An 18,911-nucleotide genomic window follows, 5' to 3' on the forward strand; every position below is an offset into this window, starting at 1 on the left:
AATACTCGGTTATTATCGTTCCAGAGAAAATGTGCAAAATGTAAACAAACTCAAAGTGAACAAAAAGTGAAATCATAATGACTATGTCCACGTTTAAGACTGTGTTATCGCGTTATATAAAAGGTCATTTATTCCTCAGTCAAAGATCTTACGGCGCAGTTCCTGCACTGCAGAAACTAACAGAAGAAGACACCTTGAAATTGACATATGCCATTAACTCTTTGAAATATCATGAAGAGAGTAGTTTGATATTTCTAAAAATAAAAGGCAGTAATGCTGAGGATGTTGCATCGTTTTCGAATGCTACTTGTCGTCTGCAGACCAGCATAGAACCAGAGGTAGAGTTGAAAATAAGAAGGAAGCGGTTTGGCTTTGCAAGTATATTTCATCCGGGAATCAAAATTCTGGAAAACTTCCTTCAGAATTGGAGCAATGTGCCAAAAGATTCTTCAAGATTAGAGGCTCTTAAAAGATTGATTGATTTCGTGCCCAAAATACCAAGTGAGTTTTTTTGTGATGATGACCGGTATTACTCAAGGAAGTGTCTAGGGATACGCTAGTCTAAATAAATAATAGGACATTTTGGGGACAGCGTCCCGAGCGTGAATGTCGTGATATCTGTCACTGTCCTAGTTTTTGGCTAACAAAACTTAACTGACACTGTTTTTTTTCTGATGGTCCCATCCATTAAGTTATGGTGAAACCCCATTTGGTTAACTAAGCAGTGTTAAACCACAACATCTTGCGAAGTCTCTCATAAGAAACTAATCATGACGGCAGTCTAAAGTTCAGAGCATGTGGTTATTTTTGAAAATCAAGATAAAAAGTTTGCTTATTTAATTATCACTGTCCGATGCATATTTCTGTTACGAAATCTACAATGAAGTCTATTGGGAATGTTTTCTGGTTAATGTTCAATGTATTTTTACTGATTACATCTTTGATAATGAAATTATGTTGACATTAAATCATAAAAAAGCCCGGCAGACATTTTCTGACGTAGATTTTGTGTTTTATTTCTGCAATTTAGTGTCATTTGCAGTCTGCTGTGTATTGAACTCCGTGTCAGGGTAGAAACCGGTAAATCCTCGCACCTGTTCACATCATATTTCCAAAGGTTTAAGTCACTTTTAAAATTTTGAGTTATATTCAACCGATTTGAAGTTTCTACATGAATATTAATGTTCAGTTTATTGGACAAAGTCAGTCTGACCAGAATTTTATGACTTTTTTATCTTTAAAATCTTCGTTTTCCTAACAGTAAAATACTGATACTGTTAAGGCTTAGAGGGATGATAGACAGGGCTTCCGCTGTCGATCGCCAATGTCGCCATTTGCGATAATACTAAAATTTTGGCGCTAAATTTTGCGAATTGGCGAAAATGAGTGGTGCATATTATTTTTGGGGTCGTTCATGTTTTTTCCGTAATGATATAAGCAATCAAGAATTGGTTCTCGATACATGTGTTTACCTAGGCGCTGGTTGTAAATAAAATCAATAAACAGTCTAGGTGGTTTGTTGATTCGGCTATTGATGTTTTCGGCTATGTTGGGTGACACTTTGAGACGATAATTGTGTAAATATGTGTGAATTGATATTCAATCATTTATAAAAACATCTGCCAACTTGTTTATTTGAAGTTTGCTGAGGATTCACCAAAACGACAATTACGGCATACTTAATGTGTTTGGGTTTTAACAAAAAGACTGACATGTATGTTTGTGACATGCAGTTATATATGACAAATTTTTGATTAGTACGAAAGATACATATTAACTTACAAGTTTGTTACTTTTTGCTAATATTTAAGATAATTTTCTAATTCTTCAGTTAAATCAAGATTAATATTAATAAATTAAAACTTGTCAAGATTTTAACAATGGGTGTGAAAACAAAACCACAATGACAATGGACTCAGTTGGTATCTTGGCTTATTTCTTTAAAATGTTCAGAAACTTTGGAAAATAATGTAAATAAAAGACAGTGTATGGATTATAGAAATTTCATGACAGTTTAAGTTATATTCTACTTAAAATTTAGAAATTGAACTTTTCATTTTGTATTTACTTTTACAATTGTTCAATACACATTGTTATTATTCCTATTAAATGTAATTATTTACAATAATTAATTTCCCTATGCACACTATGACAGCCAACTGAGAGAAATAAGTGGCTCATAACTTTGGCTGTGGCTCCAACCTTTTTAATTTGGCGAAAAGGGTGGCGACAAGTATGAAAAACCCAGAGGAGGCCCTGTTAGATATAAAACATCAGATCATGAGGTCATCCTGACAGATAAGCCAAATGAGTAAGACTAGGGATACCAATCCATACTCTTGCAGTAAGGCTCCCACGTTTACAGAATTTTCATTTAGTAATTTTTTCAAACACCAAACAATAGCTTTTAAATGGCAATCAATTAAGGTCTTCACGCTTCAGCCCTGACAAATCATTTATTGCATCATATGTAGCACTGTATGTAGCATTCTTACAGTGCATAGTTCTGTACAGATACAGTAACGAAATTCATCATACACACTTTCAGGCCCTCCTCTGCCATTCGCCAATGTAGCCAAATGCAACAAATTCAAAGAACTGGCTGCAGATTTTTGAAAGTGGCGACAAGAATTTTATTAAAATAAGGTCAAATTTCAGCAATTCATCTTCAGTTTGTCAGTTTCTCTCAAAAAATGACTACAACTTTCTGAGGCTCAATGGAGGCCTTGAGTTTCACACAAGTGCACAAAAATCTCAGCTTGCTGTACTTTGCAGAAAAAGAGACATTTAGTATCGTTTACAGTTTTATGTGCAGAGAAAGTCTTTGATCCAATTCAAGTTCAATATGTCGCATACAAGACACTTTAAGGTCATTTTTCTTGTCAGGTCTACAAATGTTATTTAAATAGGTGGCTATTTGAATCACTTGGCTAATGCATTCACCATAAATAGATAAAATGTCATTTGCAAGTCTCCGAGGTCAAAGGTCAAGGTCACTTAGAGGTCAAAGGTCATCTATCACTTTTGTATAAATGGACTGGGTATTCAAATTGCACAAGCATTTACCACAAGATGATGACTGTGTCTTGTTTGAGGGTCGGTTTCGTAAGGCCACCCTAGTTGTCGGTTACAAGGAGACAAGTCCCATGCAAGACCAAAGGTCAAGTTCTTATGAACGGTTAGTCTAAACGTTCAGTTGTCAAAGTGCCATTACTTCATGGGAAATATTATATTGTCTAAATGCCATGACTTTAGGGAAATGTTCCATTGTCTATAAGTACATTCTCTCTTAAGGAAATGTTCTATTGTCAAAGTGGCATTACTCAAAGTGTGAATCTAGGGAACTGTTCCATTGTCACAGTACCTTTACTCTTTGAATTCAAGGAAACTGTTTTATTGTCAAAGTACCTTTACTCTTGGAATTCCAGGGAACTGTTCCATTGTCACAGTACCTTTACTCTTTGAATTCAAGGAAACTGTTTTATTGTCAAAGTACCTTTACTCTTGGAATTCCAGAAAACTGTTCCAATGTCACAGTACCTTTACTCTTGGAATTCCAGAAAACTGTTCCAATGTCACAGTGCCTTTACTCTTGGAATTCCAGAAAACTGTTCCAATGTCACAGTGCCTTTACTCTTGGAATTCCAGAAAACTGTTCCAATGTCACAGTGCCTTTACTCTTGGAATTCCAGAAAACTGTTCCAATGTCACAGTGCCTTTACTCTTGGAATTCCAGAAAACTGTTCCAATGTCACAGTACCTTTACTCTTGGAATTCCAGAAAACTGTTTTATTGTCAAAGTACCATTACTCTAAGAAAATGTACTATTATTGTCAAATGTCATGACTGTAAGGAAAGGTTCAGTTGTCATAATGCCATAACTTAATGGAAATTGTACATTGTCAAAATGTTATTACTCTAGGAAAATGTTCTGCTGTGAAAGTGCCATAACTTTAAGGAGATGTTCCATTGTGATTTGTCACAGGGAACTGTTCTTTTGTCAAAGTCAAAGTTCTAAGGAAATTTGTATATCTGTTTAAGCAAGCAAACAGACTAAATCAAATAGAGATTGTTATTTTGTTGCTTGGTTGCATTGTAGGCTTCCAGATGATCTTTTCACTGATTTTGTTATTAGTTTCTTACTTTATCAATCTGTACAGGTGAGCATCATAACAACTTTGCCCAGTTATTTATGTCTTCTTATAACTGAATTTTGCACTCTAGTGAAAATTCATTAAGACTGTTGGTAGCATCATGTAGTGTAAATGCAAAAGTTGTATTTATAAAAGTTTGTAAATTTACAGACTAGAGTTCAGGCACACAGATAGTTGTTTTTATGTCTGTTTGACAATTAAATGTAATGTAAACATACATGTATAACAGTATATTTCAATCCTATTTGCAATTTATTTACAGATGTTTCACAGAGACTGCGACTTGCTGAGGAGAATAAACAAGAACTAGTTTGGTCACTTCAGCTGTTACATCACTACCTGAAAGAACTGTCAGTAAACCAGTCATACTTGATTGACCATAACTCCAAATTAAAGGAAACACAGTGTAGTCACAGTGAAGGAATAACAGCGGACTATGGTGATACAAGTTTGGGTTAGTACTAATATGATGAAAAATTTAAGTATTATATGTCTTCTCATGGAAACATACTAGCTATTTTGTTCAGTTTCTCTGTCTGTTCATTGCAGATTTCGTCAAGAGTACTCTGAAACCTTTGAGTTAATGGGCATAATAATTTGGTCAAATTATATCACTAGCTGGATCCTCAATGTCTCTGTTGCATTATATTGTCCTTAAGCTTTAGTCTGCTGGCGGTAAGTGATTCTGCCTTTGCGATCAGTACAGACCAAGACCAACCTGTTCATCTGTGCAGGCTTATCACGGTCTGCACTGTTTGCTATTCATTCAGTACATTTTCAGTGAACACACCTTCCAATAATAAATGGTACTGCCCAAATTGAATGATGGACCAGTCAATTTGAGAAATTTAGCAGGTGTTTCTAACTTGAGCAGTTCTTATCTAATCTTCACCAAACTTGGTCACAATGGCATAATATCTCTTCCAGGCTTGAATATCAGCTGTATTACTCGAGTCACTCTGTAGTTACAGCCCTTGAATCTCTCAAATTGTGAAAATTGACAGTGTCTGCTCTATAACATAAGCAGTTTTTACCCATTGTTAACCAAACATGGTCACAGTGTATATGGGGTTAATATTTCTGCCAGGTTTGAATATTATATAGATAAGTCACTTTGAAGTTGCAGGCCTTGAATCAATCAAAACTGTAACAATTGACAGTGTTTGCTCTCTAACTTGAGAATTTCTTATCCAGTGTCCAATTACTGGTTTACAGTGTTTCTGAGCTAGTTTGATAACTATATGGATTGCCGTGTGGCCCTGCATTTACCACCCTTGAAGAACTAAAAATTGCAAAAGTTGACAGAGTAGTTGACTTGAGTAGTTCTTGTCCAATATTTGGTAACTTGATCACATCATGGGCATAATATCTCAGACAAGATCAATAACCAGCCGAATATTGCCAGTCTGTTTTGAGTTATGCCCCTTGAATTACTGAAAAAAATTTAAAATTGCTTTGGAACTTAAGCAGTTCTTATCCATTGCTAGCCACACTTAGTCACAGTCTTCATTGCTCTAGAGATATGACCCTTTAATTAGTCTAAGTTTAGAACTGCTCAGTAAATAGAGTATGTTTAAAAAGTTAAAAGAGTAATTTGCATTGACGGGCATATATTGTGACAGTTTGGCACTCTTGTTATCAAGTTGAAAACCTCATGTCAAAGGTCAAGGTAACAACCTGTAGAGTGAAAATTGTATCTGCAGAAAAATTGAACAGATTTGGGTTACATTCTCCAAACTTTTCATACTGATTGCTTATGGTCAGTTTAATGTTTGTAGGTTCAGGGGTCAGTATCTCAAAGATTATAGCCTTTAGCCATTAACCTTCATAGGATGATTGCCTATGGCCAGAAGAACACCCGTTGTTAAGGCTATATCAGATGACTTGAGACTGAAAATAGCCATCCAGTTGGCCTATGGAAGGTTGGTGGTCCTTTACCATCAAAGCTGAAAAGTCACCATATGACCTGAATTATGTTGGTGCGATGTTTATCCCCCCACCCTCACAAGAAATATTACTATCAATAAATGCTTAGTATATGGTGTTCAGTTATGTGATGGTTGCATGTGGTCTGGGTTTGGTATCATGTATCTTCTCAATAGCATAATATTCCAGTGAGGAAGCAAGTGTGGCATTGTGCTCACTGCTGCTGACTGAAAAATTGTTGAAGAAGATGCTCAAACCAAACACAAACACTCACTTAACAAAACTAGTAGCCTGTGATGCTTGTTAGGAGAGATGATGCTTTTAGGAGAGATACTTGACTGAAGAGTAAACAAGCCTTTAAGTGTAAGCCTTAAAACATATACCTGTAATAACAGCTTTAAGAAGAGTTTGGTCAAAGCATGTTCAGTAAGACACCTTGCTTAGAAAAATTGCCTGAAATTTAACTGATTGATATAAAATTGAGGTTTTGAACACCTTGATGTGTGCTGAATACCAGTATATATTTGCATTGAAGTCTCAGTGTACTTGTTGTCAAAGATTGCAAGAATTCTTGAGTCAGAAATGTTGATTCCCTCTTAAAGTTATCTGGCTACGTTAATGTTGAATGGTATTGACAATAGCTGTTAATAATGCCGGGCTCACAGTTTCACAAATTAAACTGAAGATTCATTCAAAGAATTGTGACTGATCAGGTGTTGACGTTGTTACAAGAATTGTTACGATATCTTTTTATTTTATGTTTCAGGCAGTGAATCAGTATGGCATGGGAATGTTGATGCAATGTTGGGAATTCAAAATATACCCGTGAATTTTCTTCACAATTATGATGAAGACAAAATTGAAGGAAAACAATTCTCTTTTTCGAATGAACAGTCCAGTTTTGATATAAGTGCTGACCAGTCTACTCTACACCATAGGGAACAGCAGTTGGTGTCACAGGCAATTGTGTTTGCTTTCCTTCAAAGAAAATTACACTCAACAGACTTTAAACATTTTCTTATTCCAAGTATTGGAATGTCCAGAGAACAAGCTGTGATATATTTCTATGATCCTGATCATGACATACTAATGAAAAACCTGCATCCTTTTGAATTGTTTGGAGATGAAGATGGGGGATTATATTATGCTACAGTTATTGCCCTTTGGTTATGCATGAACTACCCTATTCTTGGCTCAGGGATAGGTAAAAGTATTAAAAACACAGGATTCACTGCAGATTTTTTGAAAACTATGAGCCAGCCAGTTCAAGATAAATATAAATATGAATTACAGTTTGGGGGTGTTAGAAATAAATCTAAAGACACAGAGCCTCCAAAGTATGTTTATGATGTGCTGTTTGATGAGCCATTAGTTCCAAGCCTCGGACAGATTTGAAGACTACAGCAATTACCTGATATATGTCAGTGCTGAAGCAGATGGATTGATCATTGTCTTTGGTTATGTCACTGTGCCAAAATGTCAAAGTTATTTGGAATAATCATTCACAGAAGTATAAAAATGTTGAAGTAACTATGCTCAGTATAAGAGGAAATTGGTTTTACCTTGTCTTTCCATTTTTAAAAGCAAAAATCTATTAATTAATTGGATTTTGTTTATAAACACTGAAAAAGTGAAACAGATGATTTTAGTTAAATAAGCCCCATTGGATGACAATGGGATCCTTGTATACATGGTTTTCTAGCTATTTGTTAGGAAGTTGGTTTTTCAGTTTTACATCCAGTTTTTGAATGGGGAACAATTTGTCAAATTACATCTATATTTGTTCTGACAGTATAAATGATTATGAGAAGGCCACTTTTGTTAGGAGGAGAAAAATAATACAGTTGTTAATCTTTTATGCACAATCTTAAGAAGAGTGGTTATTGTCCCCAACTTTTTAAATAGAAATGGACTGCATTCATCCATTTGCCACTCTTGTTTTCTGGTTCAAAACTGCCATTTATCAAAAGATTTGAAATGACTTTGTACACCTGTTGCCTATCACGAAGTAATGTGTTGCATGCCAAACCCAGAACCATAGCTCCAAGGTCAGGGTCTGACTTGGAGCTCAAAGGTTAACAGTGTATGTTTTGTATCTGGTTCATAGCTCTGCCATTCATAAACATGATAACTGGATTTGAAAATTACTTACTACAAATATTACCCATAATTCTAACATGACTCGGTTTGATTTCCAGTTAAACAAAGAAGGAAATCAAGCTCTATATATTCTGCAATAAACAACGGTTGACGCGCGGACCGGTAAGAGAGCATTATGACGTCAATTATGACGTCAAAAAGCCGGATGACGTCCGATACATTACTCCTCGCGTAAATGAAGTCCAGTATAATATCTATTAAAATATATCAATGAGCATGTCAGAATGAAAACAATCAATGCCTTCTTGTTATTTATCGTCTAATTTACCACGGTTCATCGTTCAGATGCTTCAGCATTTAACCACTCGGGCTAACGCCCTCGTGGTTCAATCCCTACGCATCTGAACTCTGAACCGTGGTAAATTAGACGATAAACAACTCGAAGGCCTTGATTATTTGTTAATTAGATGACATGTCAGCCATAAGATACAACTACATTCAAAGGTCGAGGTCACACTTGGAGGTCAAAGACTTTGGGTAGTTTTTTTTTGTCCAGTGATTAACTGGTATGCATGAATGGATATTCAAGTTATTTGATAAGTCACCATAACAAATCAATGTATGGCATGCAAGACTCAGACCCATAGCTATAAGGCCAAGGCCACATTTGGAGATAGAATTAGTTTTGGTTATCTTTTTTAATACAGTTTTTTTTACACTGTGATACATAAATAGATGTTCAAACAACTTCTCATAAATATTCACCATTACTAGATAATGTGCCATGTACATGACTGAACTTTGCAGCTCAAGCTCAGACGTCAAGAACACAGGAACACAAGTTTTCTTTTTGGTACATATGACTTCTTCCCTTTTATATTAGGTATAAAGTACAATAGATGTGTTGGTTTCAATGTTCCTACTAATTTAAGAATAAAAATATATTTAAAGTGAGATTATTTATATTGATCAATATAAAAAGGTAATTAACAATTGTGTATTTCCTGAATTCAAACCAAAGTATAAATTTTGTATATATAGCCATATAATGGTATGGTTATTTGATTGCATTACAAAAGAGTAATGCTGCAGTTGAGATATGCAGTGCTTTATTTTTTCCATTTGGGCAAAGTGCTGTTTTGGTGTCCCAATAATATGAGCATATCCACATTATGTTGGTGATATTTAATTATACTCCCAGTTTGAGGGGTATATAGGAGTGAGCTTGTCGATCGTTCTGTCTGTTTTTCGTGATTTCCGGACAATAACTCATGAAAGGCTTGACAGATTTTAATAATTTTTGGTACACAAGACTAGTGTACCTAATAAAATACAGGTCAAGTTCGACTTTTGCTACAAACAACCATTTTTTAGCTCGATTATACGAAGTATGTAGAGCTGTCCTCGACCCTGATTTGGCATTAGCGTCCTTCCGCATCCGCACCTTGGTTAAAGTTTTGATGCACTTTCTCTTTATATCTGTAATTACTTGATGGATTTGTTTCAAACTTAAGACAGTTATTCCTTATCATCACCCACATCATATGGCATCAGGGAAATAATTCTTGAATTATCCCCCCCAACCCCCACCCCCCTCCTCAACTTTTACTTAGAATTTCAAGTTAAAGTTGATGCACTTTCACGCTATCTCAGTTGTTACTAAATGTATTTGATTCAAAATGAAAATATTTGTTCCACATCATCTCCCACATCATTTGACACAAGATACATAACTTTGGTACCAATATTTAATGAATTATCTCCCCTTTTACTAATAATTTCAGGTTGAAGTTTTGATGCACTTTCACTCTGTCTTTGTTATTACTAAATGGATTTGATTCAAACTGAAGGTAGTTGTTCAGCATCATTGCCCACATCATATGACACAAGGGCCATAACTCTTGCACCAATATGTCATGAATAATCCCCCTTTTTACGTAGAATTTTAAGTTAAAGTTTTGGTGAACTTTCACTCTATCTTAGTTACAACTAAATGGACTTGATTCAAACTTAAAATAGTTGTTCCACCATATCATCCACATTATATGACACAAGGTGCATAAATCTGTTACCATTTTTTAGCTCGACTATTCGAAGAATAGTCTAGCTATTCTACTCACCCTGGCATCGGCATTGGCTTTGAAACTTATTTTTTCTTTTTCTAGGTCAATTACCAACCTCACTGGGTCAAGTTCCATAACTCTGAAATGTATTTTGGGCAAATTATGCCCCCGTTTGCAGATACTGAATTGAAACTCACATGTGTCTTCGGGGTTATAAAACTAGTTGATAGCAGCAAGTCCCATAACTCTGACCTTCATTTTGGCCAAATTATGCCCCCTTTTGGACTTAGAAAATTCTGGTTAAAGTTTTGCATGCAAGTACATACAGCTTTTACTAAAAGGCATATAGATTTGAAACTTATTTTTTCTTTTTCTAGGTCAATAAACAACCTCACTGGGTCAAGTCTCATAACTCTGACATGTATTTTACAGTGATGTGCGAGACATATTGATTTACTCCTGTCTGTGTGTGTGTTTCTGTTTGTCATTAAGCTTGCCTGCACTCTATATTTCTTTATGATCATTTCTCATCTGATCTTCGCCACACTTGAACAAAATGTGTTTGCTAATAAGTCCTCGGCCAAGTTCGATAACTAGCCAAATCGGCCAAGGCACTTAGGAATTATGGCCCTTGAAAATAATTACCAAAACTACCAATAAAGCATTGTAGACCGGTTACTCCAACATGTGAATACCAATAGGCCACAAACAGTATACAAGGACAGACTTATTATTCAGATGATTAGTCAGTTGTGGAAGACATGGGCTTTTCTCAAAAGGTTAATTTTGATGCATTTTCACTATATCTCAGTTATTACTAAAAGGATTTGATTCAAACTTGAAGCACTTTTTTCACATCATCACCACCATCATGTGAAACAAGGTGCATAACTTTTGCACCAATATTTCATGAATTACACCAGCTTCTTGCATAGAATTATACTTCTTGAGTTTTCAGCTCACCTGAGCACGAAGTGCTCAAATGTGAGCTTTTGTGATCACCCTGTGTCTGTCGTCCGTTGTCCATCGTCTGTCCGTCGTCAACAATTTGACTGTTAACACTCTAGATGTCACATTTTTGGCCTAATCTTAATGATACTTGGTCAAAATGTTACCCTCAATAAAATCTTGGACCAGTTTGATATTGGGTCATCTGGGATCAAAAACTAGGTCACCAGGTCAGATCAAAGGAAAAGCTTGTTAACACTCTAGAGATCACAATTTTGGCCCACTCTTAATGAAGCTTGGTCAGAATGTTATCCTGAATAAAATCTTGGACGAGTTTGATATAAGGTCATCTAGGATCAAAAACTAGGTCACCAGGTCAAATCGAAGGAAAAGCTTGTTAATACTCTAGAGGTCACATTTTTGGCCCAATCTTAATGAAACTTGGTCAGAATGTTACCCTTAATAAAATCTTGGACGAGTTTGATATTGGGTCATCTGGGGTCATAAACTAGGTCACTAGGTCAAATCAAAGGAAAAGCTTGTTAACACTGTAGAGGCCGCATTTATGACTGTATCTTCATGAAACTTGATCAGAATGTCAATATTGATGATCTTAAGGTCCAGTTTGAATCTGGGTCATGTAGGGTCAAAAACTAGGTCACCCGGTCAAATCAAAGGAAAAGCTAGTTTACACTATAGAGGCCACATTTATGACCATATCTTAATGAAACTTGATCAAAATGTTAATCTTGATGCTCTTTAGGTCAAGTTCAAATCTGGGTCATGTGGGGTCAAAAACTAGGTCACTAGGTCAAATCAAAGGAAAAGCTTGTTAACACTCTAGAGGCCACATTTATGACTGTATCTTCATGAAACTTGGTCAGAATGTTAAACTTGATAATCTTTAGGTCAAGTTCTAATGTGGGTCATGTCAGGTCAAAAACTAGGTCACGGGGACAAATCAAAGAAATAGCTAGTTAACACTTTGTCAGAATGTTAATCTTGATGATCTTTAGGTCAATAGGTCAGGTGAGCGATACAGGGCCTTCATGGCCCTCTTGTTTGATACACTCTGTCTTTATCTCTTTTTTTACTTAATATTTTTGACACAGATTCAAGCAACTATCCATGGCAATATCTTCATCCACCATTGAAGTCACTATATACCTGTCACAAAGTGACAAGGTGAGCTTTTGTGATCGCGCAGCGTCCGTGCGTGCGTGCATGCATCCGTCCGTCTGTAAACTTTGCTTGTGACCACTCTAGAGGTCACATTTTTCATGGGATCTTTATGAAAGTTGGTCAGAATGTTCATCTTGATAATATCTTGGAAGTTTGAAACTGGGTCACGTGCCGTCCAAAACTAGGTCAGTAGGTCTAAAAATAGAAAAAATCTTGTGACCTCTCTAGAGGCCATACTTTTCAACGGATCTTCATGAAAATTAGTCGGAATGTTCACCTTGATGATATCTAGGTCAAGTTCGAAACTGGGTCACGTGCCATCAAAAACTAGGTCAGTAGGTCAAATAATAAAAAAAACCTTGTGACCTCTCTAGAGGCCATATTTTTCATGGGATCTGTATAAAAGTTGGTCTGAATGTTCATCTTGATGATATCTCTTGATGATATCTAGGTCAAGTTTGAAACTGGGTCCAACTGCGGTGAAAAACTAGGTCAGTAGGTCTAAAAATAGAAAAATCTTGTGACCTCTCTAGTGGCCATACTTTTAAATGGATCTTCATGAAAATTGGTCTGAATGTTCACCTTGATAATATCTAGGTCAAGTTTGAAACTGGGTCACGTGCCTTCAAAAACTAGGTCAGTAGATCAAATAATAAAAAAAACCTTGTGACCTCTCTAGAGGCCATATCTTTCATGGGATATGTATGAAAGTTGGTTTGAATGTTCATCTTGATGATATCTAGGTCAGGTTTGAAACTGGGTCAACTGCGATCAAAAACTAGGTCAGTAGGTCTAAAAAAAGAAAAACCCTTTGACCTCTCTAGAGGCCATATTTTTCAATGGATCTTCATGAAAATTGGTCTGAATGTTCAGCTTGATGATATCTAGTTAAAGTTCAAAACTGGGTCACGTGCAGTCAAAAACTAGGTCAGTAGGTTTAAAAATAGAAAAACCTTGTGACCTCTCTAGATGCCATATTTTTGAAAAGATCTTCATGAAAATTGGTGAGAATGTTCAACTTGATGATATCTAGGTCAAGTTCAAAACTGGGTCACATGCCTTCAATAACTAGGACATTAGGTCAAATAATAGAAAAACCTTGTGACCTATCTAGAGGCCATACTTTTGAATGGATCTTCATGAAGATTGGTCTGAGTGTTCATCTTGATAATATCTAGGTCAAGTTCGAAACTGGGTTTTGTGCCGTCAAAAACTAGGTCAGTAGGTCAAATAATAAAAAAAAACTTGTGACTTCTCTAGAGGCCATATTTTTCATGGGATCTGTATGAAAGTTGGTTTGAATGTTCATCTTGATGATATCTAGGTCAAGGTCGAAACTGGTTCAACTGCGATCAAAAACTAGGTCAGTAGGTCTAAAACAGAAAAACGTTTTGACCTCTCTAGAGGCCATATTTTTCAATGGATCTTCATGAAAATTGGTCTGAATTATTCAGCTTGATGATATCTAGGTAAAGTTCAAAACTGGGTCACGTGCAGTCTAATGCTAGGTCAGTAGGTTTAAAAATAGAAAAACCTTGTGACCTCACTAGAGGCCATATTTTTCAAGAGATCTTCATGAAAATTGGTGAGAATGTTCAACTTGATGATATCTAGGTCAAGTTGAAAACTGGGTCACATGCCTTCAAGAACTAGGTCATTAAGTCAAATAATAGAAAAACCATGTGACCTCTCTAGAGGTCATATTTTTCAATGGATCTTCATGAAAATTGGTCAGAATTTTTATTTTGATGATATCTAGGTCAGGTTCAAAACTGGGTCACATGAGCTCAAAAACTAGGTCACTATGTCAAATAATAGGAAAAACAACGTCATACTCAGTTCAAAACTGGGTCATGTGGGGACAGGTGAGTGATTCAGGACCATCATGGTTCTCTTGTTTGGACATACTTATGGCCCTTTCCAACTTATAATTTGCCAAACTCATGGTTTGCGGACAATAAGTCATGAAAGGCATGTGTAACATCATAAAATACAGGTCAGTTTTGACTTGGCTACAAACCACCAATTTTTGACATCTAGTTATGGCCCCTTTCCAACTTAAAATTTGCTATACTTCTGTGACAAGGGCGTATTGTGGGGGTATAATTCGTCACTCCTGTGACAGTTCTAGTTTGAATTGGATGAAATCTATAGGAGCTGAGTATACATGAAAGTGTGATGGACAGACAGAATGACAGATGCATGGATGGAAAGAGAGTTCAAACACTATATGTCTCCTGCATCTTCGACGCTAGGGGCATAAACGATTAAATGAATTATTATATAATATGAAAGGGAATTTATTAAAGGCATATGCAGTAGTTTCCGTTGCACATTGTTTGTGCACACATCATCTTTCCTGTCATTGAACTTAGGCTAACAGTAACTCACAATGGCTTAAAAGGTTTGAGCTGGCTGTTAAAAGAAAGTATCGCAATGTAACAACATTTACCGGTAAAAGAAGAAATGATAACATATTTAATTTTCTGTCCAACTTATATTGTACAGGTTTTGAGTATATTTTAAATACTCTTTGTAAATAAGGAAGCTCAAAGGAAGGAATGTATCGACCAGTTGAAACTTCCTTATTTACCAAGAATATTCGATATGCTCTAACAGACTTCGCCCATTCACATTTACATAATTTTGCCAATGTTTTCTCTTTTCTATTGCTATATCATTGCTAACGTACGTGAGCCTCATTAATTATTGCTCCTCCTAATTGTTACATCATCTATTTTTCTACCTTTTGCTGTGGCCTTTGCAATATGTTATGTCCATATTTGGAAATGTGATGATATGCAGGCTGAACAAAATAAAGTGTTACACAGTTCATTTATGGACAACGACTGATAGTGAGAAGTGAGCAATAAATTCAGGACAGTTTTCACTTGTTGAAGACATCGATTTGTTGGACTTTTTGAGCAATGACTTCAAGTTGGAAAATGTGCCGACATGTACGCAAGTGCTACAAATACAAATAATGTGTAAATAATATTTGTACGCGAAATACTTAAAATTTATGCCCGAAATCATTAATGTTTTAATAAAATTTTAGTTTCTGTGCTTTTGATTATGTATGCTAATGATATGAATATGAATTATGTGGGCGGAGAATGTGCTTGCGCAATGCAGTCAAACTTTCTTGCTGAAGACAGCTCTTCGCCTGAAGAGCGCTAATTTATTGCCCATAAAATAAGAGAGACCAAACTTTCAAAAATTCTTGCAGTTGTTTGGATAAAAAAAGATGGGGCATGCACTAAAGCAATGTCACATGTAAGGCATGTCCACCTCATTCTTAGGTGCTATTTACTTATGCCTTTCAAGACTTGTGGGGTGGATAACAAATGAACACATTATTTCTTAAATTGATACAGTCTATTGCCGTGGCTTCTGCAATATATAGGAAGATTCCCTGTCGGCTATACTTCGTTTTTAGCCTTGAAGTATGCTAGTATACTGTTGAAAAATTCATTCTTTTAATATTATTGATATGGAGATGATAATGTTTCATAGAAGGCAAATATTGCACCAGAATATGTTTTTTTACTCAGTTGACCTTGTTACAGCTAGACATTTTGGAGGAAAATATCTGTCTCTGGTATTTTTTTCATCTAAAAGAAATCTTTGTTTTGTCCTAATAATCTAGCATGTAAAAATGGACATTTTTTGGATGTCAAAACATGATTACGTATGTTAATGTACAACAAAAAATATATCTATGTAGCAGGAATTGTTTAGAATATTGTATTGCTGCTCAGTATCAGAAAAAAAAAAAAAACAAAAAAAAAAAACAAAAAAAAAAAAAAACAAGACTCTGTATTTAGTGCATTTGTGCATACTTTGGTGTGAACTTTCTTTCAAGTGGGTTGCCTCCTTTGAACATTGGTATCTCAGAATTTTGCACCACAACATATTATTGTAATTGTTGTTTAAGTGTTCAAGAAATTTCACTTGTAAGAAAATATGTCTGTTAGACAGAAACTTCGTGTCTTTGTCAAACAAATGAAATGCATGACTTTGGTATATATGCTTATGGTGCTAGTCAAATATTTTCTAAACTACAACCAGTGAAAGTTAATACCACTGCAAGTCAATACGTGTAGCTGCACTATTTATCTAGTACTTCCACTTAGGGTGTTTTTGCATGATGTTTTGATAGAAGATATTGTGTCTGAACCCTTTGATGATTCATATGGAAAAGTGGGAAGTTACTTGCAAAGAACAGGACATTACTTTTACAGAGCTGAAATAGTGTTTAATATGGTGCTAAACCAAACGAAATAAACAATCCATATTACAATGGTTTGTACTGTTTTGGGCATGCCATTTGGTTGGTTATATTTTCTGTAGTTCATTTGGTTTCTGACTAACAATTGGAGAACACTTAGGCCTTAAGCAGTTAAATTTCATAGAACGATTGTCGCATATGGTATATGATTTTGGGTTCAAAGGTTAAGATCACTGACCTCAGGACCGAATCTAATTGGCGAATGGTAGAAATACATAGTCATCAATCTTCATACGACGTGTTGTCAGTAGATATCCCTTTTATTTTTTGTGTCTGGTTTGGCAACGGTGGCTGTCACTGTAACATGGATATTGAAAACAGTTTTCTGTCAATAACTAGAGAACGCCCGGGTGATTGATATTCTCTTGTTCAATATATAGCTTTGTCTCTAATAAATTGAATTTTCAATGTGACGATTTGACTAAGATTATCCTTATATATGCAGTAGAGTGTCAGTTATATAAATTTTATGTAATTGTTTTCATGCTATTGGTCGCATTTTGATACTGTAAAGATGGGGAATTCATTTTTGTACAGGTATCTATAACCAGAGTCCTAGTATGGGAACCATTCTCCTTTGGTAAAACTCTTCGGGGGTCTTGTTGACCTGAGATATTGATATATATCAGAGAAAAAATATTTCAATAGTACAAAGTCACCAAAGTTACATTACAATAAAATTTCATTTTCTTTTCTATTAAATTGTCCTGTGTCTGTGGTCCATCATTAACATTTTTAGCCCACCATCATCAGATGGTGGGCTATTCAAATCACTCTGCGTCCGTGGTCCGTCGTCCTTCCGTCCGTCCGTCCGTCCGTCATTCCGTCCGTCCTTCCGTTAACAATTTCTCGTTATCGCATCTCCTCAGAAACTACCAGGGGGATTTTGACCAAACTTTGTCAGAATGATGTATTGGTACCCTAGTTGTGTCCCCCTGAAAATCAGACTGGTTCAACAATTTTTGAATGAGTTATGGCCCTTTGTTTATTTCTATAATTTACATAGATTTATATAGGGAAAAACTTTGAAAATATTCTTGTCCAAAACCACAGAGCCTAGGGCTTTGATATTTGGTATGAAGCATCATCTAGTGGTCCTCTACCAAGATGATTCAAATTTTTTCCCTTGGGTCTAATATGGCCCCGCCCCGGGGGTCACATGGTTTATATAGACTTGTATAGGGAAAAACTTTGAAAAACCTCTTGTTCAAAACCACAGGGCCTAGGGCTTTGATATTTTGTTTGTGACATCATTTAGTGGTCTTCTGCTAAGATTGTTCAAATTATCCCCCTAGGGTCAAATATGACCCCGCCCCGGGGGTCACATGGTTTACATAGACTTATATAGGGAAAAACTTTAAAAATTTTCTGGTCCAAACCACAAAGACTAGGGCTTTGGCATTTTTAATGTAGTGGTTCTCTACCAAGTTTGTTCAAATTATCCCCTTAGGGTCAAATATGGCCCCGCCCTGGGGTCACATGGTTCATATAGACTTGTATAGGGAAAAGCTTTTAAAATCTTCTTGTCAATAACCTACAACATTCAGATTTGGACCACATGTATGGTTTTGAGTGGCAAGATGAACCTTGACATGAGTTGACCTTGATTTTGACCTAGTGACCTACTTTCACATTTCTGTAGCTACAGCCTTCAAATTTGGACCACGTGCATAGTTTTGTGCACTGAAAAAAACTTTGACCTTGACATTGACCTAGTGACCTACTTTCACATTTTTGAAGGTACAGGCTTCAAATTTGGACCACATGCATAGTTTCATGTTCTGAAATGAAATTTGACCTTGATTTTGACCTAGTGACCTACTTTCACATTTCTCAAGCTACAGCCTTCAAATTTGGACCACATGCATAGTTTTGTATACCGAAACAAACATTGACCTTTACATTGACCTAGTGACCTACTTTCACATTTTTGAAGGTACAGGCTTCAAATTTGGACCACATGCATAGTTCTGTGTTCCGAAATAAAATTTGACCTTGATTTTGACCTAGTGACCTACTTTCACATTTCTCAAGCTACAGCCTTCAAATTTGGACAACTTGCATAGTTTTGTGTACCGAAATGAACTTTGACCTTAAGATTGACCTAGTGACCTACTTTCACATTTCTGTAGCTACAGGCTTCAAATTTAGACCACATGCATAGGATTGTGTAACGAAACAAACTTTGACCTTGACATTGACCTACTTTCACATTTTTGAAGGTACAGGCTTTAAATTTGGACCACA

At 35.9% G+C, this 18,911-nt stretch overlaps 1 protein-coding gene across 1 annotated transcript; it reads left to right on the plus strand.

Annotated features, from left to right (window-relative positions):
* Positions 1–9,134, plus strand: LOC123556770 (uncharacterized). The gene is made up of 3 exons (XM_053542971.1): positions 1–501; positions 4,417–4,608; positions 6,847–9,134. The coding sequence occupies exons 1-3, from the start codon at positions 78–80 to the stop codon at positions 7,473–7,475; spliced, it is 1,245 nt and encodes a 414-aa protein (XP_053398946.1). The 5' UTR covers positions 1–77; the 3' UTR covers positions 7,476–9,134.
* Positions 9,135–18,911: the final 9,777 nt, after the last annotated feature.

Source organism: Mercenaria mercenaria, chromosome 5 (assembly GCF_021730395.1).
Source record: "Mercenaria mercenaria strain notata chromosome 5, MADL_Memer_1, whole genome shotgun sequence".
In the NCBI taxonomy this organism is placed as follows: domain Eukaryota; kingdom Metazoa; phylum Mollusca; class Bivalvia; order Venerida; family Veneridae; genus Mercenaria; species Mercenaria mercenaria.

Excerpts from the sequence above, each read along its gene's own strand:
- LOC123556770 (XM_053542971.1), top strand. The coding sequence starts at position 78 with ATGACTATGTCCACGTTTAAGACTGTGTTATCGCGTTATATAAAAGGT. Across the intron at positions 502-4,416 it reads TTTCGTGCCCAAAATACCAA|ATGTTTCACAGAGACTGCGA; the intron begins GTGAGTTTTTTT and ends ATTTATTTACAG. Across the intron at positions 4,609-6,846 it reads CTATGGTGATACAAGTTTGG|GCAGTGAATCAGTATGGCAT; the intron begins GTTAGTACTAAT and ends TTTATGTTTCAG.